At 51.3% G+C, this 22,288-nt stretch overlaps 1 protein-coding gene across 6 annotated transcripts in view; it reads right to left on the bottom strand.

The window, feature by feature from the left end:
- Window positions 1–22,288, bottom strand: part of GAS7 (growth arrest specific 7) — a 192,731-nt gene that overhangs the window by 42,011 nt on the left and 128,432 nt on the right. For 5 of the 6 annotated variants that reach the window (XM_028125074.2, XM_028125076.2, XM_028125079.2 and 2 more), the window contains one exon: window positions 9,508–9,585. The exons of the other annotated variant lie outside the window; for it this stretch is intronic. In XM_028125074.2, coding sequence (XP_027980875.1) covers window positions 9,508–9,585 — 78 coding nt within the window. The remainder of the gene's footprint in view (window positions 1–9,507; window positions 9,586–22,288) is intronic. 6 annotated transcript variants of the gene reach the window in all.

Raw genomic sequence — 22,288 nt, 5'->3', positions numbered from 1 at the left:
AGAATATCTCAGTAATTTCATTTAGAAGCCTGAATGAACTAGATACTAAACATCATGGGCTACGAACAAAGATAACATCTTTTTTTTAAAGATTTTATTTATTTATTTGAGAGAGAGAGAGAGAGATGAGTGCAGGGAGGGGCAGAGGGAGAAGCAGACTCCCTGCTGAGCAGGGAGCCCGATGCAGGGCTCGATCCCAGGACCCCGAGATCAAGACCCAAGCTGAAGGCAGATGCTTAACTGACTGAGCCACCCAGATGCCCAAGATAACATCTTTTGCCAACAAGCCACGGAACATTGTAAAAGGCCTGGGCATACTGAAGCCACAAATAAGGTGTTGCTAAATTGCAAAAGGCATTAAGAACACAGGCCACATTCTTTGACCAGAACGCAATAAAAGCAGATATTAGTAATGAAAGAACAAATACACAAGATCCCCATCCCTCCAACAACCAAACACTTGGAAATTTCAGAAAATGCCCTCCTAATGTCAGGTCAAAGAAGAATTTAAAAGCCGGAATTACACAATATTTAGAAAATAATCAGGAAGAACATATCAAAACAGATGGGATAAGGCTTGAATTATATTTGGAGGAAAACCCATAGCCTTCATTAGTCCATTACCAAAACCAAGGAAATACAAATAAATGGACTAAACATTCAAATTAAGAATTCAGAAAAACCTTTAAAAGCCAACAGAGTAAACCAAAGGAAAACATGAGAAGGGGATATAAATATGGCACTAGAAACGAACCAGTTAGGAAACAGGATGACATTCACAACTCAGGCGAGTTCTCTTTGTGTGGGGGTGGCTTTCGGCGGGGGGAAATCACAACAATAAAAAAGCAGGTCAGCCCATCTAATCTGAGACTGAGAGAGCACATGAATGCTCAGAATGTAGAGTTAGAAAGAAAACATAAGCAGATCTCATGAGGGATTTTTTTAAAATGCAAGCACATAGGATTTATAACTACATGCTAATAAAAACATAGCCTTCCATAAGAATCAAATGATCAAAAACGGTTTCAAAGGACACTAGAAACACCAAAATGAATAAAACCTTTGAAAAATGACCTCCCTCCAAAAGGCACTGGACCCAGACGGTTTTACGGGCAACTTGGCTTAAACGCTCAATGAAGAAACACCTAGACACAAACTATACCAAAATATACCAAGTGGAAACGTGGTAAATTTCCCAGTTGATTATACAAAAATCAGCATTACCCTGATCCTGAAAATCTACCAAAGACCACAGAAGAACCGAACCACAGTTCCGTGTGACTACAAACACGAAATATGTCAACTCTTACCCGAGCAGGTCTTAGCTAGGAAGGAGTCACTACCTTTGATGATATTGGGCCGTGCCCAGCCCCTTCCGACCCCCACCACCTCCCCTCATAGCACCTAAAAGTGCACCCTCAGTACACCGCTGTCTGTCTTTGCTTCCAGCATCCCCCAGGCGCCCCGCCCGCCACATGAACGGCGGCCAGGAACTGGCAAATGCAGGGGCATTCTGCCCCTAATCCATTCTCTTGTTCTCACTTCAGTTCTGAGCTGTCAGCTGCTGGCTAATTACTTTCCATGTCAAAACAATTACTGGGAAAGAAAAAATAATTTCCCATCCAACCATTTCTCCCCACCCAGCAGCTCTCCCCTGCCTGGTCTTGCTGTGTTTCACTCTACCAGTCCCAGGCACACTCAGAAAAGCGATCGGTGGAGATCTGAAAAGTGATGGCTCACCCACGAGCGTCCCTGATTATTTCCAGTCCTCTCAGCTTACCAGGGGTTAGATGCAAAACAAGTAAGGCCAGAAGTGGGTGCTTCTGAAGCCTCCAGCCTCCAGTGGGTGGGAGTGGGATTAAAATAAAATTGGTCAAGGACTGCTCATAACCATAAGGAACATAATTCAGTCTGGGGATATTAAAAAAAATAAAAAGTAAAATGCCAAATTCAGCTGTTTTTAAAATAAGAAAAAGGGAACAGAAAGCCCTTATGTAGTAACTTTCATAATTTCAAACACAAATATAAACACACACACGCACACATTTCATTCCTCTTTGCGGGCAGTCAGACAGAAGGAGGGCTTGAGAGACCCACCCATTCACACATTCAACACGGCAGAATGCAGAGTTTCCCCGGGCATGCGACACATGACACCAATGTGGCAGGATGTTCATTCTAAGTGCAAAGCAGTGAAGGTAAAGGGTAGAGTCCTATGATCCAAAGACTTTGGGACAGGTGCCCCCATTATTCAGATATAAATTGCTTTATTACAGGAGGTCTTTTTAAATACAGGCACACCTCAGAGATATTGCAGGTTGGGTTCCAGACCACCACAATAAAGCGAACGTCATAATAAGGACAGTCAAATGAATGTTTTGATTTCTCAGTGCACATAAAAGTTATGTTTAAGCTACACTCTATTAAAGTGTGCAATGACGTTATATCTAAAAAAATGTACATACTTAATTTAAAAATCCTTTATAGCTTAAAAGAAACCATTAGCCATCATCTGAGCTTTCAGGGAGTCCTCATCTTTTGGCTGGTGGAGGGTCTTGCCTCAGTGTTGATGGCTGCCGGATGCTCAGGGTGGTGGCCGCTAAAGGTTGGGGTGACTGGCAATTTCTTAAAATAAGACAACAGTGAAATTTGCTGCATCGATTGACTCTTCCTTTCACGAACGATTTCTCTGTAGCAGGTGATGCTGTTTGACAGCATTTGACCCACAGGAGAACTTCCTTCAAAATCAGAGTTGGCCCCCTCAAACCCTGCTGCTGCTTTATCAACGAAGTTCATGGAATATTCTCAACCCTTTGTTGTTGTTTCAACAATCTTCACAGCATCTTCACCAGCAGTAGATTCCACCTCAAGAAGCCACGTTCTTTGCTCATCCACAAGAAGCCACTCCTCATCCATTCAAGTTTGATCATGAGATCGCAGCCATTCCACCCCATTTCTTGGCTCCGCCTGATTCTAGGTCTCCTGCTATTTCTACCACATCTGCAGTGACCTCCTCCACTCGAGTCTTGACCCCCCTCAGAGTCATCCTTGACGGTTGGAAATGACTGCCTCCACACTCTTGTTTGTGTTGCTATTTTGACCTCATGAATCATGAATGTTCTTAATGGCATGTAGAAGGGAGAATCCTTTCCAGAAGGTTTTCAATTTACTCTGCCCAGATCCATCAGAGGAACCACTACCTTTGGCAGCTAGAGCCTTACAAAATAGATTTCTCACATAATAAAACTTGAAGGTCAAAGTGACTCCTTGACCCAAGGGCTACAGATGACTGTCGCGTTGGCAGGCATGCAAACAACACGCATCTCACTGCCCATCTCCACCAGAGCTCTGGGGAGACCAGGTGCATGGTCAACGAGCAGTCATATTTTGAAAAGAACCCTTTTTTTCTGAGCAGTGGGCCTCTACAGTTAACTATGTCATAAACAGATATGCTGTCAAGCAGGCTTTGTTGTTCCATTGATAGAGCAAAGGCAGAGTAGACTTAGCATCATACCACAGAACCCATTTTGGGAACAGCTGTGGCTGTAAGAAGGCGGGTTTTGAAGTCGGGTGAACCAAGGCACACATCGGGGCCAGCATTGTGCTCAGCACCTCGGAAGCTACTATGGGCACAATCCCTGCCTCACACCCTCACCACACCCTGTGTAGTCAAGGAAGTTTGCGTGTCTACCCACTTGCTCTGTGTTGGGGGGGGGAGCAGTGTTACATTAGAATCTTCCGGTCTGGAAACACCTGTCTGGCCACCTGGTTTTCACGGTCTTCCCTGACTGTCTAAAATGTAAACTGGATTCCCCAAAATAGAACCCACAATACATCTGCCCATGTGGTTGTACATGGTTGCAAGCCTGTAGCTAAGGTCCACAGCATCGATGTTAAATAGGCTTCGGTGAGGTCCTCCGGGGCCTCAGCTGACGAGATCCAGTAAGGAACACACAAGCCCCCTTCCAGTGGGAGGTGTCCTGTGATCTGGAGGCAGGCCCTTCACCTAAGGATGATCCCTCAGTGGGCTCAAGCCCTCAGGCCGGGCAAAGCCAGAATGTGAACCCAGGTCTCCTGATAACTCCCACTCCCTCACCAGCAGGATGACTCAGAAAGAGATGGATTTCCTCCAGCCTTTAAGAAACAAACACACAAACGAACGCTCAATGCACATCCCAGGCCTGGAAGCTCAGAAAGGAATTCACTCTCCACACCTGCCCCGGCTGATAACTGAGCCACTAGGCAGAGGTAGCTATTTAAATCCTAACCAATTACATTTATTTATTTATGTATTTTAAAGATTTTTTTTTTCTTCTAAAGATTTTATTTATTTGAGAGAGAGAGAGAGAACACAAAGAGAGACAGTGAGAGGGAGAAGCAGACTCCCCGCTGAGCAGAGAGCCCGATGCGGGGCTCGATCCCAGGACCCTGAGATCATGACCTGAGCCAAAATCAAGAGTTGGATGCTTAACTGACTGAGCCACCCAGGAGTCCCTCTAACCAATTAAATTTAAATAAAATATAAATGCCATGTGGTACCCAGAACTGGATCCCAGAACAGAAAGAGGACACTAGTGGAAAAACTGGTGACATCTGCGTAAAATTTAGTTAACGGTGACATAAAACGTTCATTTCTTACTCTTGACAGGCACACCCCAGTTATGTAGGACATTAACCGTCGGGGAAACTGAGACCAGGGTATATAAGAACTCTCTGTACCGGCTTCGTAATTCCTCCGTAAACCCAAAATTACTCCAAAATAAAAAAATATATATGTATTAAATAAAGTAAAATTAAGTTAAGAATTCAGCTCCTCGGCTGCACTGGACACATTCCACGCGTCCATTAGCCATGTGCCTGACGTTACCACAGTGGACAGCGTAGATACAGCACATTTCTGTTATCCCAGAAAGTTCTACTGGACCACACTGCTCTGCAGTGTCCTTTGTTTTACCCAGTGACGCATCCACGAAACTCCCAGAACCTTGTTTTTCACTCTGCCCATAAATCATTGCGTCCGCACTGCATATTAAACCAGCCCAAGGATCATTTTTAATATTTGCAGCAGTTACTGAATAGAGTCTTTGCTGTTCTGTTTGGGTTACACGGACCTCACCCAGAAGACCTGGCGTGAAACGCCTCTAGTCAAGCTTATGGGATAAACACAGCACCCGACGCTGGTGGTCTTAAAGGAGAAAGTGGAGGAGAAGTCCCCAGCCCAGTGCTGACACTTAAGCAGCAGCCAGCATTCAAAGAGCGGAATCCCCTTTGTGGGGGGCACTGGGTGTGTTCCCAGATCTCGCTCTCCAGCTGGTAACCTGGCTGGGCTATGCTTCCGACCAACCTGCACTAAGAATTAAAAACGGCCACTGTCCACACGTGGTTTTTCAAACCCTCTCCACAAGCTACAACTCAGGAGTAAAACAGTCCCGTGGACTTCCTCAGCCTTCTGCCTCCACGAAGGGGCGGCTGCTTGGGCTGACCTTGGCTGGGTTCCTTTGGGGTTCCTGCAGAGATCCTTCCTGACCTGCTTTTCCATGTTCTTCTTCAGAAACGACCATACGGGATGTTTGTGGTCAATGAATGAGGTGTTTTCCACGCTGCTCTCACCCCCTATACCCCGCCCCCCCCCCCCGCCACAATCCCACCGCAATGCCCGTTGCTGCTTAACCAAGAGCAATCCTGACTCAGCCAAGTAGTGCCCGGCTGCTTTCTGCCTTCCAACCACTGAGCTCAGGATGAAATCCCACCATCTTCCTATAGCTTGGGGGGCCCGGCAGGTTCTATCCCTGTTGACTGCTCTCCCCTCAACACCTACCACTCTCCCCCTCGCCCCCCACCCACCCTCCAGCCACAATGGCCATGCCAGCATCACTCCTGCCCCAGGGCCTTTGCACTGGCTGCTCCCTGGCCCAGTATACTTCACCACCGCCCTCCACACATACCCATCTTCTCACTGCGGCCATCCCTGACTTCCCAGTCCCACTCTATCCGACTTTAATGCCTTGCAAGGACAATCTGACATATTTCAGGTTTGCTTGTTTGCCCAAGTCCCCTGCTAGAATGTGGGTTCCTGGGAGCAGTTCCAAACACAGGTGTGGCTTGTCTGTGGTGCGATCCCAGGCCCCGAGAACAGCATCCGGCATAGTCTTTGAAGGCAAGGCTTGAAACCCCACCACTGCTGCATTTGCAGAAGCCCGAGTACGAGAGGGGCTGAGATCGGGGGCCTTGGGGGTGGTCCCCAGGAGGGGAGTTGACAACCCCAGGAGCATGGGGTGGGGGGGGGACGGTTAAGCTCCAGCAACCTCATGTCCCCGCCGAGTCTTTCAACCTCCTGAAAGCTGCCTGCAAAACTGAATGAGAGAGTATCTGGAAAAAACCTAGCGCTCCCCATAGAGAGAACTGCCCATGTGCCTCCTATTTCATTCTCCAGAGAAGTTTTGTTCAAAGGCTAGAAAAGAAGATGTCAAAACATCACGGAGGCTCCTACAGCCTCACGGATAAGGTTTCTTCCCTTCCATCCCCGAGCGTGGACACAGAGCGTGTCCGTGCGCCAGGGTGGAGAGAATCAAGAACCGTGAGCCACGGAGGGCTGGACAGGACCTGAGCCACGGCCTTTCTCCAGTCCCTCGCGCTGTGTGAATGGGGCCAAACAAGGCCTGGCGAGAAGACGCGGGGTGCCCGACGACCCAGTCTGACCAGCCATCATTTCTAAATCTCAGTCTAAGAAGCCACAACCGGGAGAGGCACCCTGATGTTCGGTGCCACGGGGGAAGAAAACAAAGAAGCCTCTCCTTGAATGAGGGGTACATGCTGACTGCGGGATGTATCTGACTTCCAAGGAATCCATGAAAGGTGGGTCTCTGAGCCGGGGAACGAGGCTTCTGTGGATCATGTTGCTGCTTCTCATTTCTATGGGCCATGTGGTCTGTCACCCATCCCTTGAACGGTGCTGAACGGACGTTCTGAGTCACCCCAGGACAGAGCTACTTTGTTGGGGGGGGTATGCTGTCCGGGGCAATGCATCCCTGGCAAAATCACCCCCAGGGGTGAGAACCACTGTGCCAGGGGCAGGAAAACCTAACTAGTACGTACGGATGCTGCCGACCAACAAAAGGGCGGCAGGAAGCACCGAATCAAACAGGGTCTTCATCAGAATGCTGATGTGTCTGCGGCATCTCCAAAGGGCCAAAGGGTAGGCAGAACTTCCAACTGCACGAGGCTGCAAGGCCCTTTTTGGCAGAGAACTTGACAGACCTAGGTTCCCGCAGACTTGGGGACAGGTGTCCCAGCCCCCCACAGCTGGAGGCAGAGGAGGGCAGGTCGGTGACCACATGCTCGGTCCAACGCCTTGGCCCTCTTGACAATCCTCGTCGGTGGGTCTGACCCTCCCCGCCCATCTCCCCGCCCTTCTCAGCCCCCCTCAGAGCCCCAGCACCCAGCTCAGTGCTTGGTGGACAGGCGTCCCGTTGTGCTGCTCGGGTGAAGGCAGGAATCTGTCCCACTAGCCCTGAACCAACTCCTCCTAGCCCCCATTCTGGGGGGACGGCCCCCACACAGCACAGAGGGGACAGGCTGCTGCTGGGGAGGGACTGCACCAGGGAGAGCGGGCTTTGGGAGGTGACCCCAATGTCGCAAAGGCGAGTTCCGCACCCAGCTCCCCCAGCCCCACCAGCCCGGTGCACGTGGCAGGCTGCGACAGGCCGTGGCAGCTCACGCCTGACACCTGCACACGCCTCCTCCGGCCTTTGCAGACCAACCGCTCTGGCCCCAAACAGCTGGGTTGTCTCCTTTCTGGTGTCTGGCTGGCCCGGAGCCAGCCAGGATAGAGGGCCACGCCTCGCTTTATTCATGCTGGCATCTCGGTTGCTAAAAAGAACAAAAACAAAAACCCAAGGACGACAACAGGGAAGGCAGTGTGCCCTGAACGGCCTGTCGTCCATACAACAGGCAGGAAGGCTGAATGGGCTCGGTTCTCGCAATGCAGGGCTCACCCTGTCCCTAGGGCATCACGAGCAAATGCCCCATTTCCCTCCCTCCCCAGAGGGTTCCTCTCTGTTTGAATTTTTTTTTTTAATTTAAGTAAAAAAATTACACACACACACACACACACACACACACACACAAGATGTAAATAAAAACATTTAAAAAGCCTAGAACACCTGCTCACCCCCTCTCCCGTGCCTCGGCTGATTGATTCTCCAGAGCTCTGTTTCTCTATTTTCCTACCATGTTGCTTTTTGAATTCTTCTGCTCTGGCAATTCTCATTTCCCAAAATCATATACTTGGATCATACAGCTTTATATTATATGGACCATATAATACACGTTGAGTTCTCAATGTATCAGCGGTAGAGAATGTCTGAAGACTCTTCTCTATGAAAGGCAGCCCACTCTCTGCACCCGAGACCCTTCCTCTGATCCAAGGGTTAAAGGCTGCTTGTCCTTCCTACACCCGTCTGCACACGTGCTCATGCATTCACGCAGCCCCTCACTCGGTCATCATTTTGGCTCTTCCCTTGGTCACCTGGGATGGGTTAGGTAAGCTCCGTAGACCTCCGATGACTTGGGGCCCCGTGAAGGTTGTGCAGGCCCTCACCGCCCTCCACGTAAGCTGCTGCTTCTCCCCTCCCCTCCCCACCCCTCCCCTCCTGGGTGCCTCCCCGCCTCAGTCCAGCTACACCGGGCCACCAACGTGCAAATTCCAGGCCGCCACCAGAACCACGACTTCCGGGCTTTGCCACCCGGCTGATGCATAAAGTCCAAAGACCAACAAATGGGGTTCACGCCCCCTGCGATTGTGGAGACCATTCGTGAGTTCCCTCAACACTGAAGCCAGCCCGTGTCTGGGGACTGAGGATTCCATAGAAGTCAGACGGAGAGGAAGTATCCACCCTCAGGGAGCGTGCAGTCTAGTGTGGGAGAGCCACAACCAATGGGGGGGGGGCGGGGATGTGCTCTGAGGGCTGGGATCCGGACCGATGGGTGAGGGCTCTACATCAGCCTGCCTCCTGGGGTCTCAGAATAAAACCCCCACCCAGGATAGGAATGTCGACCTCAACCACCTCCACTTGATTGCCTTTGCAGATGGAGAACTTACGCCCTGACAACAAATCCCAAGTGCCTTCTAGAACATTCTACTTGAAAGCTGCCCCATAAAAATCTGCCTCCTTTAACTTTACTCTTTGATGCATTCCGGGACTTCGCAGAGAAGTTCTGCCCCCACTTTGGGTACCCACACCAGCAGACAGGTTACGGCCCTGAGGCCTCACCTCACCCGGGCATCTTCGCTCCCTAAGCCCCTGAAGGGAGTGAGGGTGAGCCATCAGGTTGCTGTCCACACTGCCAGGGAGAGCCCACCCTCCTAGCCCTCTAAACTGCTCCCTGCCTGGGTTTGGCCAGATCCCCAGCCACGTTCCAGACCCCAGAACCCAGAGTCTTGGCCTTTCCAGGGAAGGTGGGTGTGTGGTCCCTCCCGGGTGCCCCGAAGGAGTGAGTAGACCATACCTGTTGGAGGCAGAGAGCTCCTGTGAGGGCCGGGGCTGGCTGGAATCCCAGAACTGCTGGGACGTTCCCAGGTGGTCTCTGGTCAAAGAAAGAAACACAATCACTTGGAGACGCTCATAGGGCAGAACCAGGAAACGTAGAGAGCTGGCCGGCCACCTCCCTGCCCAACCCCGGGAAGCAGGAGATGGCTTTCTGCCCCCACATCATTCCCCCCACCCCATGACCACACGGTTTCTCTTTACTGGGGACCCTTCTCCATACAGCTGTGAGCAGGAGGAGGTGGCCTTGGGGCTGGGATCCTTGGAAACGTCCCCCATCACCCCCTCCAATCCCCCAAGGCTGCCAACTCACACACCTCCACGTCTGTCCCGTGCCCCTGAACCCCCCCAGCCTGCCAACTGGCCATTTCTCCCACGTGCCCACTCTCACCTGAAACCCCCAAGCCAGAGGAAGGAGCCCGGGCCTGGGATCTATACAGAGACAAGAGGGGGTGGGGGTCCTCTGTCAAATGGGGGTGATTTCCCAAGTCCTTCCCGGCTCTCCAGGCCCACGTCTTGTCTGAATTACAACTGCTGCATCAGACCAGCTGCCTCTCCCTCCCCAGATGCCCAGCTACACCTGCTGGCCAGGGAAAAAACTAATACCTGCAGCCACGTGCTCGCCCCCGAACGCGTTGTTAGCAATGTCATCCCTGCAAGCAGAGACTTCTTATAAAGTTATCCGGTGATAAAAACGATCCTTTCTCACTCTATACAATTTGACAATGTAGAAAGACACAGAGAAAAGAGCGGCATCTGGGGCGCCTGGGTGGCTCAGTCGGTTGAGCGCCTGCCTTTGGCTCAGGTCTTGGTCCCGGGGTCCTGAGATCGAGTCCCGCATCGGGCTCCCTGCTCAGTGGGGAGCCTGCTTCTCCCTTCCCCTCTACCCCTGCTCGTGAGTGTGTGCTCTCGCTCGCTCTCTTTCACTCTCCCTCTCACTCAAATAAATAAATAAAATCTTAGGAAGGAAGGAAGGGTACCATCCATAGTCCCACAGCTCAGAAGTCCTCACTATCAACACTTCGGTATCTTCAGCGATGTATTTTTGAGGCATGTATACATCTTTAAAATCATACTGCACTGGGCGCCTGGGTGGCTCAGTCATTAAGTGTCTGCCTTCGGCTCAGGTCATGGTCCCGGGGTCCTGGGATCGAGCCCCACATCGGGCTCCCTGCTCCGCGGGAAGCCTGCTTCTCCCTCACCCACTCCCCCTGCTTGTGTTCCTGCTCTCACTGTGTCTCTCTCTGTCAAATAAATAAAATCTTAAAAAAAAAAAGAGGAGATCGATAATGGTATCCACTCAAGACGATCACTGTATTTGTGCCAAACACCCACATACAGTTATTTTTAGTGAGTCCATTATGTGGACATAACATTATTTAATCAAAAATTCTATTACTAAAATCTCGATGGTCTCAGATACTCAGAAAACAAAAATAAGCACAACTTTTCAATGGCCTCTCTCAACTAGCACTCAAGAGAACTGGGTTCCTGCCTCAGCTCTGCCTGTCATTTGCTGTGCAGCCCTGGGCAACTCACACGGCGTCTCTGGTCCTCTGATTCTTCATCCGAAATGAAAGGGTTGGGCTCACTGGTCTTTTTGGTCCCAACACTCCAGCCCTCCAGCATCGATCGGTGGTCTTAGGACTCCAGGAATGACCAGAAGAGCAGGCTCAGTGGCTTCCGGTGGGAGGAGGAACCGGCGGGCTCACCCCAGAGCCCTGCTCTCCCTACAGGTCACACACACACAGGGACAATCCTTTGCTGGCTCCTCCTGAACCCAGCACACAGAATAATGTCCAAACCTCATAGCCCCCGCATCTGTCCGGAGTGACTTCCCACTCACTTCACTCCAGCACATTTGCTGGTCTCAGAACACGCCTTTGCTATACTCGCCCCCTCAGCCCCACCACCATCCCTGGATGGCAGAATCGTATTCATTAGTCAAGTCTGAACCAAAAGGCCTCTTCCACCATGCAGCCTTCCCAGACTGCGTTTCTCCCCTGCTGCCAAATGCCCCAACTTTCTAGAGTCATGCCAGGATGTCTCCAGCTGCAGAGGCTCCCAGTTGAGTCCCTCTCGGGGCGCACTGCCTGTGGCCAAAGGGAGCTAGGTGTCTTGCCCAAGGCTCTGCCTGGGGTGGGGGGTGGGGAGTGCTGCCCACCCAATAGCTGGTCAACACGGGGGCGGGGAGGGTAAAAAGCCCACCAATCCCCCTCCAGTCTTCAAGGACAAACAGCCCCGTTCTCCTACACGTGGGAAAGGTCCCCAGGGAAACGTCCACTCTGTGTTGCTGCTTCCACCCCTTTGGTGGCTGAGGCCACCGACCTGATTTCAGAGTTCTGCCCCATCGGAGCCTGGGACAGTCGGCTGGGAGCACGGCGGCAAACGCCTGCAAGGCTGGGCGATACATGGGGTCTCTGAGGGACCACCAGCTCTTCCTAGCCCAGATGAAACTGAATTCTATGTGGGCAGGACCTGCACTCGTGGGTCTAAAGAAAAGAACACCACAGTGACTCCTGGCAGCAAATGGAGTAACCCCGGAAGGCTGCGGAAGGAGGTGACTCGCAGGACGTGAACAGTGGCGTGGCTCAGCTGCCCCTGTAGGGCCCCTTCACCTCCCCACTGTGAATCCTAATGACAGAGTAGGAGAGTCAATGTGGCATCGTGCGCCCAGGGGGCTGCAAGACGAGGGTCTGAAATCACAGGGAGATGCAGGCTTGCAGTCAAGAAGGCCCCTTCTGTCTCACTGGCTGGCCGGGGTCACTTACAGGCCCCCCCAGAAGCTGGAGCCCCTCCCTCCCACGAGAACCACAACTCTCAGGCCAAACTTCATTAGGGCGAGAGAACGGCCTGAAGGAGTCAGCCCAGCGCACCTCCTCATCCTGGCCAACCCGGGCCAACCCAAAACACAGAGCCACCGCAAGCCTGAGGCAGGAAGGCAGCCGGGCCAGGCCAGGCAGGTGCCTGGAGCGAGCCACGGGGACTCTGGCTGAGTGACCTCACCAGCAGCAGGAAACATCACCCCAGATGACCGTACCACCCACAGGGAGGAAGCCATTTCTAGGCTTCTTCCAATAAAAGATTCCCTAATCTGTTTACAGCACACCAGGCTCCTTGACCAAGCAAAGCTGAAACAGCAGCTTGGGGCCTGACGGACCCTGGGTTCTAACCCTGGGGTTTCAGGTGGTTTCAGAAACACCCAGACTCCTCCTACAAGAGGCGTTGCCAGGCATGCCCCAAAGGCTGGGCCGGCGGGGGGGGGGGGGGGCGCAGCTTGGCGAGGTCAGAGCGGAAGTGAGACGTGTTCTTGGAGAGACTGCCCATCCAACTCAATCCACGAAAAACACATTTTTTCCCCAATGGCAACCCCAACTCGTTCGGACCCCTTCGACTGAAACCAGAAAAAGCACACACACACAAATCAACTGGCCCAGGGAGGTTGCTCTCCTAGCCGTCGACACTCTGGGCCAGAGATTTTTAATTTCCCCATCAGTGGACAACAATGACTGCCATGGAGAATAAAACTCTCGGAGAAAGTATAGTGGAAAGGCGGACAGAGATGTAAGCCTGGGATTCAAAGCACAGACGGCCCCTCCTTCTAATAATAATGATCAGGATAATAATGCTAATAATAAACCAGGAAGTGAGACAGCAGTTATCAACCGTTTACACGGTTACTTCTGGACTTCATTGCCCTTGTTAAGACTATATCCTGCTTGCATTAGAAATAGCGGCTTCCAAAGAAACAGTCCACAAAACCAAAAGACAACCGACAGAATGGGAGAAAATATTTGCAAATGACATATCAGATAAAGGGCTAGTTTCCAAAATCTATAAAGAACTTATCAAACTCCACACCCAAAGAACAAATAATCCAATCAAGAAATGGGCAGAAGACATGAACAGACATTTCTCCAAAGAAGACATCCAAATGGCCAACAGACACAGAAAAAGTGCTCCACATCGCTCGGCATCAGGGAAATCCAAATCGAAACCTCAACGAGATCCCACCTCACACCCGTCAGAATGGCTAAAATTAACAAGTCGGGAAACGACAGATGTTGGCGGGGATGCGGAGAAAGGGGAACCCTCCTACACTGTTGGTGGGAATGCAAGCTGGTGCAGCCACTCTGGAAAACAGTATGGAGGTTCCTCAAACAGTTGAAAATAGAGCTACCCTACGATCCAGCAATTGCACTACTGGGTATTTACCCCAAAGATACAAATGTAGGGACCCGAAGGGGTACGTGCACCCCAATGTTTATAGCAGCAATGTCCACAATAGCCAAACTGTGGAAAGAGCCAAGATGTCCATCGACAGACGAATGGATAAAGAAGAGTGGTATATATACACAATGGAATATTATGCAGCCATCAAAAGGAATGAGATCTTGCCATGTTCAACGACGTGGATGGAACTGGAGGGTGTTATGCTGAGTGAAATAAGTCAATCAGAGAAAGACATGTATCATATGACCTCACTGATATGAGGAATTTTTAACCTCAGGAAACAAACTGAGGGTTGCTGGAGTGGTGGGGGGTGGGAGGGATGGGGTGGCTGGGTGATAGACATTGGGGAGGGTATGTGCTATGGTGAGCGCTGTGAATTGTGCAAGACTGTTGAATCACAGATCTGTACTTCTGAAACAAATAATGCAATATATGTTAAGAAAAAGAAAAAGAAGAAGATAGCAGGAGAGGAAGAATGAAGGGGAGTAAGTCGGAGGGGGAGACGAACCAGGAGAGACGATGGGCTCTGAAAAACAAACTGAGGGTTCTAGAGGGGAGGGGGGTGGGGGGATGGGTTAGCCTGGTGATGGGTATTAAAGAGGGCACGTTCTGCGTGGAGCCCTGGGTGTTATGCACAAACAATGAATCATGGAACACTACATCCAAAACTAATGATGTAATGTATGGTGATTAACATAACAATAAAAAATTAAAAAAAAAAAGAAATAGCAGCTTCCAGTGGGAAGCCACAAGGATCCCCTGGATCTCGGCCACTGATCCTGGTTATTTGCCTTGGGCAATGTGTCAGCTCTGCCCCTCCCTGTCCCGCCCTGACCCCCCACCCCCCCCACCCCCTACTCCCCGCCCTGCCCGCCCCCCATGGACTCCCGTTCTTGATTGGTCTGCATCCTTCGCTGTGTGCTGGCTCTCTGCTGCCCCCAGTGGCTACCAGGTGAAATTACCAGAGATACCAGCTCAGGGGGAATTGGACCCTTTGGGGTCCTGGCTCTGAGATTCCTCTGAGATTCCGGCAGTCCCCTCGTCCTTACCTGCTGAAAAAGATTCTTCCTTCTTAATCTCTGTAATTGTGCTTCTTCATCTCTCTCCTCTCTGCTACTTCCTGTCTCTTCCTTTCCCTTGTTTGGGGGTGGCCCCAACTGTGGCTTCTTTCCTACCCCGCCACCCCCCCTATTTTCCTCATCGGGAGGGGCTGCTGGGCTGTGCTCAGGTTTTCCTAGCCTGATAGCAGCCCTGCTGCTCCGTTCTCCAGCCCCTGCCCCTCCTATCCTGGAAACTAGTCCCCCCGCCACCCAGGGCTCTCCCGCTCTCCTTGGCCACGTCCCGCACCCCAACCAGGAAGGCAGGTCCCCGGAGAATCAGGAGACACCCTTACCCCCTGTGCCTTGGTCCTGCCATAGGCTGCACATGCAAACTCTGCAATCAGTCCAGCCTCCACCAAGGGAAGGTGCAGCACCCCACAGAGCCCAGGTCAGGGCCCAGAAGGTCCTGTTCATCTCTCCCTTGGGGAACTCGGCAGCAGACGCTCTGGTTCCCTCCCATGTCCCAGTGTTTCCCCTGCCCCTGGGCTTTGCAATCACAGCAATTAGGAGTCTCTGGCGGCAGGACATTCCAGCCCCATCTTAGAGTTAAATGAAACCTGACCTCCGACCACAGATTCTCTGCAGGAAATGAACCACTGCTCTTTGAACATCCATTCCTGCCTGGTCTACCCCAAGCACCTCCACACCGGGGATCTCCTTCAGGGGTCCCCAAATCACTACGAAATGGGTGCTATCATTTCCATTTCCTTTTAAGATCTTATTTATTTATTTGAGAGGGAGAGCACAAGCCGTGGTGAGGGGCAGAGGGAGAGGGAGAAGCAGGCTCCCCACTGAGCAGGGAGCCCTAAGCAGGACTCGATCCCAGGACCCCAGGATTATGACCTGAGCCAAAGGCAGACGCTTCGCCGACTGAGCTACCCAGGCGCCCCCATTTCTTTTCTAAAGGAAGAAGCTGAGGCCTCGGTGAGAAGCTGAAAAGCTGTGACTCGATCTGTCAGCAGGGACCCCCCACCACCCCGTGCCAGCAACACCAACACCCCCAAGTTTTGTGCTGGGGCTCCAGGAGCTGCCGCAAAACAGCGCTGTTTTAGTCTATACACCACTCTCTGTGTGAGAATCATCCTCAAAATCACAAGTATTACTATATTAATTTCACATCAATATCAGAAATATTTATGACAAGGTAAATATTTGATATAATGTAATAAACCTTATTATCGAATACAACAGTGCTACACTCGAAGGACTACTCTGTGTCTGGCAGTGTTCTGTGCCCTGTGGGCACTGTAAGAAATAGAACGGATCGAAAACCCTCCTCCCTCGGCTTACAGGCATGATGCAATTCTGTCTAGTTTGGAAATACCAGCACATAAAATTTTCCATGAATGAAAATTTAAAAATATCTGATGGGAGTGAAGGGAGGGAATCACGCAGGAGAAAGGTAAATAAGTTAAGAAAAGCAGATAAGGTTAGATGGAGGTACATGCCAAAGAATAAAGTAGAGAAGGGGAATACAAAATAGTATTTCAAAGGGATGTAATTTTAGAAAGGGTGGCCGAGGAAGGCCTCCCCGAGAAAGGCACATTTCAGTCCAGTTCAGAAGAGATACTAAGTATCTCTTGCTGCATCGGAAATCACCCCAAACTCAGCAGCCTGAATGAACAAGCATTTAGGATGTCACACAGTTGCAGGGGTCAGGAATCCAGGAGGAGCTCAGTGGGGTGGTCCCAGCTCAGGCTCTCCCATGAGGTCACAGTCAGGGTCTTAGCTGGGGCTGCATCTCAATCTGAAGGCTTGAGTGGGGCTGGAGGAGCCATTTCCAAGACACCTCACTCACATGGATGTGGGCAGGAGCCAAAGTTCCTCGCCATGGGGCGGCTCACGCTGTGGCACTGATGTCCCCCCCACCAAAATGTGTGCACCAATAGAACAGGGGGCAGCCACGATGCCTTTTATCAGCCTGCCTTAGGAGTGACTCTCCATCACAAGTGCCAGATCACACAGCCCAGTGCTGATAGAACGTGGAGGGATCTCTCACGGTGGGGTCCTGGACCAGCAGCACCAGCATCACTAGAAAGGCAAGTCCTCGGGAATCAGCCACTCTGGGGGTGCGGCCCTTCGATGTGGGGGCAGCCAATGCAGGGTCTGAAGCAGAGAGGTGGCATGATCCAATGGTGGCCACTGTACCAGGCCCTGCGTCCGAGCAGGCTTCCTGGACTCGGCCACCACGCGTCCCCTTGGCATGTCTGGTGCCCTAGATGCGTCATCTGTGAATGCTGCCTCTCCCGTCCACCCTGTCAGTCCTCCAGAGACAGAGACAAGCTTGGGCCCTCCGAGAGCTCCCTCCAGAAGGAGCAGCAGGACTGGGGAGCGTGGCCTGAGTGGGGCAGGGTCCGTCTAGGTGAGGATGCCACCCCCACCCCCACCCCTGAGAGCTGGGACACCGGTGGGATCCAGGGATGTCTCACCCAGGAAGGCTCAGGGAAGAAGGCACCAGGTGATGAGCCTTGCCCCCTGCCCTCAGCTCTAGAACCAGACCCCTCCGTGTTGGTTTCAGACCCCGTGGGCTGGGAGAGACAATTCCTAAACCGTGAAGTGACACCCAGGACGGACAGCTTGACGGAAGAGATTCTCGCTTGGGAAGCTTTATGCTGATCCACCTCCCATGGGGGGGTTTCCATTACCACCTCAAGCCCTGTTCACACAGCTCGGATCCCCAGCGGCAAGGACAGAGCAGGGAGCCTCTCAGCAAACAGGGACACAGGCTTTTTGCAAACAGCCATCTGCAGGCCGTCAAGCAGCAGAACTACGTTCCGTGGGCTCCCCTAGGTCTGATCTACCAGCAGGAGGGCTACTGAGCCTGGGCGACACCTCTACTTTCAGGCAGCATGGGAAGACTTCACCGTGGTCGCTGGACCCCGGGGTCTGCGTCCTGAGCTCCAGTCAGAACTGCAGGCAGGAGTCAAGCCTGGGGGCGTGGGAGCAGAGGTGGGGAGGTGCTACCTAATAGCCCCCGATTCCCAAGGTCTAAGAGTCACAGGCAGCACACACATAACCCTGACGGCGCCCAGACTGCCCCCCGCCCTGAGCACTGAGAGCCCTCCTGCTCTGAGGAAGGGTGACACCAGGACTCCGCTGTTCTGGAAAGAGAAAGAACTGGATTGCACCCCTGCCCCAGGTGCTTGAAACACCCCTCAGCCCAGATCTGCTGTTAGGTGCCTAGGAGCTCAGGAATTGGTGTCAGAGACACCGCAATCCCAAGTCCACCCCTTAGAACACATCCCCCAAAGGGAGAGGGAGGGAAGGGCCCCCTCTCTGGTGCTGCAGGAGAAGAGGGTCCTAGAATGCCTTCTTTAGCATCTCTGAGCTGTAGGCGTGTCCCTCAGTTAACCGGGAAAACATCACTAGTGGCGGTCTACCAGCAGTTCCAAGGATCCTTTCAGCAAGCCTGGGATCCAGGCAGGGCACGGGTCCTCACAGCCGGTTCACCGAGGCTGGTGATACCAATGGGTTAAAGAGGTAGCCAAAGGCAGGACCAGCAGTGTCCAGAGGAATTCTAGTGGGGACATGGGGAGTCGAGCGCCTGGAACTCTCTGAGCCTATCCTTCAAACCCTTTAGGATCCCTGGTGTACCAAGCTCCTTACAGAGTACAGATCCAGGCCAACACACCAGGAATCCCTGAACTTGGGTTGAGGGGTAATGAGCGTTGATCGCAACGTAGGAACAGGTGTCTTGTCATGAGCCACCAGGTGGCGGCTGCTCACGGATACTATGACCCCCCCCCCATCTTACAGGGGAGAAAATGTAGGTGGGTCCCAAGAAAGAGATTTTGTCAAAACCAAAGCCTGGACCCTCGGGATCCAGGACCTAAACATAGGAACCTGCCAAAGCTCCGATCTTGTTTCCCAAACTTGGTTACTCATCAGAATCACTGGAACTACTTGGTAAAAATACAGATTCCCAGAGCTGGCTCCTGAAAACTCTGGGGCTGTGTCAAATCAATGCATCCCTGTCTCCCAGATACTGCGTATAGTAAGAAGTTGGTGTTTGATGAATGAATGCTGACTCGGGTCAAAGTACGACCGTGAGAACAGTTTGGTTAGGTTATACGGCCGGCCAAGGGCTGCTTTTTAAAAATGAGTGTGTGTGCGTACATAAAAAGGAAAGCAGACTGATGGAAAGACAGACCAGAGAGAAGAGACAGAGTACCGAGTCCCCTCACATAGCATGAATTACAAATTACACAAGCAGTCCAATCCAAAAGGCAACATATACGGGTGGTTTAAAGAAATACAATTACAAATAACCAAGAGGAAAAGATGTTCATTCTCGCTCAAAGTTGGAGGAACCCAGCCTAGGATGACAAGACACTCTTTTCTTACTCAATGGACATACAACATCAGACTGATAACCCCTCATTATCTGGAAGGATCTGGAAAAACAGGCTGGGGAATGTCTTGGAAAAGGAGCAGGAGATTGTGATCAAAATTCCAAACACACAGACCCTTCGACCTAACAACAGTCTCGGGTGTGCAATGATGTAAGTGTAAAGAGGTGGTTGGGGGCCTCTTTTGTTAGAGGGGGGAAATCTCCAGAGAAACGCTGTAAATGCCCAGGGGGCACACGCTGCGTTGGCAGGATGGCATTCCACTGGGGATCTGGGAGTGCTGATGTGGAGGGCGTGTCCAACACACACTGCTAAGTCATCAGTGTACAAAAGGTTCTCAGATGCATTTTAGAAAGTGCATAAGTCAAACGGAGGTGCACAGAAAATCACCAGAAGGGTACACAAGCAGCACCTGATGCTGGTTCTTAAAAATCAAAGTGGGGCAGCCGTGTGGTTCAGCTGGTGAAACGTCTGACTCTTGGTTTCAGCTCAGGTCATGATCTCGGGGTCCTGGGATCGAGCCCTGCATCGGGCTCTGCACTCAGTGGGGAGTCCGCTTCGAGACCCTCCCTCTCCCTCTGCCCCTCCCCCAGCTCGAGCTCGCTCACTCTCTCTAAAATAAATAAATAAAAGTCAAACCAAAGTTAAGACGACTGTATTTTTACAGTTTGAATGCTTTACCAAGTACACGATAACTTCCCACGAAAGAGAGACAACACTGTGTCGTGTTGGTGCAGGAATAAACTTAAAGACAGATAGGAAAAGAAAACAAGAAACAGACCCAAGCAGACTAGGTTAGCGTAGGGTCAAGCGGGGCTTTTCAGGGCAACAGTGAAAGGCTGAACCAGTGAATAAATGCTGGGAGAACATGAGGCCGATCTGAAAAACATTGAAGTCGATCCATTCCTCACACATTTTCTGAAATTCAGTTTTTTCTGGCTTAAAAAATTGTAAGGGGGGATAAAACAGTCCACGAGAGTACTAGAAGCACATAGTCCCCCCTCTTTTCGCTGGCAAAGGCCTTTCTAAGTGTGACCTCAAAAGGGAGGAATCAAAAAAGCTAAAGACTGACTAGACTATAAAAAATGACCATCAGAATCCTAAAACATCATTTTTTAAAAAAGATTTTATTTATTTGACAGAGGGAACACAAGCAGGGGGAGTGGGAGAGGGAGAAGCAGGCTTCCCGCCGAGCAGGGAGCCGGACGCGGGGTTCGATCCCAGGACCCCGGGATCATGACCCGAACCGAAGGCAGACGCTTAACGACTGAGCCACCCAGGCGCCCCTTAAAACATCATTTTTAAAAAACAGAACTACTTGTTACATCTAATCGAGACCCTTCTCTAAGAAGAGTCCAAACGCCAGAGTTCTTTCTTGCAGACCCACACCTGGAGCGTGCCTACTTGGCCCCTACTGTTTGCACCAGCGAGCGGGGCACAGAGCAGGACTTGGAAGGACATCATCGACCGTCGGAGGCCAGTTTCTGCTAAATGGCTGCTAAAGAAAAAAAGCAAGTCTGCAGAGAAAAAGAGGTATGAACTAAATACAGAGAAACAAGTGGGCCTAAGACATCACGAGGTCCCAGAAACCGGACCAACAGCTCAGCACCCGATTTCTGTCCTTTAGTGGGGGCTTCTATGAGATGCCCTATAACCTTCTAATAAATACCCCTTTTTCCCCCACAAGCTAGTTTGAGTAGGCTTCTGTTTCTGCCCACAGATAACCACCAAACTGCACTGCCCCATGAACAGCCAACAGCAGCCCTGTGGCCCTTAGATCCTGGAATCTTCTTCTGGAATGTTCTCCTGTGACCTGGAATATTCTTCTGGAATATTCTTCTGTGTCCACGCTGAATGGTGGCTTCTTAACATACCCCAAGGAGGACTCCCATAAGCTCTCCATGGAAAAATCACACCACTCAACTGTCCAGAAGCTTCTCTTCCCACTACGTGGTACCTTCCACTCACACACCACTTTTGGGATCTGTTTCTGAGAAACTCGGCATTTGCGAACCTCAACTGCACTGCATCGCTAATCCCGATTTAGAAGACTTTCCAGTAAAAGGTGTGACTGTACGTTTATAAATAATGCTTGAAATCGTGGAGAGTGTTGCTTTTCACAAGACAGAGGAAACCGTCAGAAAGAGCCATGGTTATTTTGGGGAGTAGAAATAAGCCATCCTTTTTGTGAGGTGAGGCCGCCCAAGGCACCTTCCAAGCCTCGCTGGATTCCCGAGGAAGACCATCGGGCCCCCGACCAAGCACAAAGGGCCCCCTCTGTGGGGAGGTCCTTATCAGGAACCAACCCTACAAAACACGGACGGAAATTCTCGACAAAACAAGCTCTTCTCCAACATCAAGAAAGGGCATACAGGACAGAGAGGAGCGCATGAAATGGGGGAAGACATGGGTAGCATTTTAGAGTTGACGAAATAAGATTCTCTGAGAACCAGCACGAGCAGGGTGGGGGAAAAACCTCTCCACCAAGAGGCCTGCCAGTCTTTTCCACTAAGGAAAATTCTAGAATGCTACCAACAGGGCCAGCCTTCAAGGTGGGCTGAAAGTACAGTAGTGTTTCTCCATCACCTGGAGGGCTGGTGAAAGCACAGTCCACAGGACCCCACTCCCAGAGTTTCTGAATCAGGAGGTCCGGGGTGGGGCCTGAGAAACTGCATTTCTAGTAAGTCCCCAGGTGGTACTGATGCTGCTGGGCAGGAACCCCACTGTGAGAAGCACAAGCCTGGGGGCAGCTGAGGAAGGGCAGAAGTCTCTCTGCAATAGCACGTCTCCTGTCTCCAGGTGTTGGAGGGAAGGCCATTAAAAAAAAAAAAAAACAAGTAAAAATAAAAACAAAAATAAATTTTTTAAAGATGCAACCATCAAAACAACCCCTACTGTGCACGGTGTTTCCCCCCAAACAGATGGCACTGTTAAAAACTGCAGCGAATCGTCAATGTGGCCCAAGAGATCCAGAAAAAGAAAAGTGACCCCAGCAGGGCCAATGCTCCGAGAGCAAAGGAGAAATCCACCAGGACCAGCAGGACCACCCACATTCAGGCCT

The sequence above is a fragment of the Eumetopias jubatus genome, unplaced genomic scaffold (genome assembly GCF_037043125.1).
Source record: "Eumetopias jubatus isolate StellerSeaLion01/CBP00866 unplaced genomic scaffold, mEumJub1_p1.0 scaffold_10, whole genome shotgun sequence".
Classification (NCBI taxonomy): Eukaryota; Metazoa; Chordata; class Mammalia; order Carnivora; family Otariidae; genus Eumetopias; species Eumetopias jubatus.
Note: the sequence above shows the minus strand (reverse complement) of the source record. Positions and strands in the feature narration are given on the sequence as shown.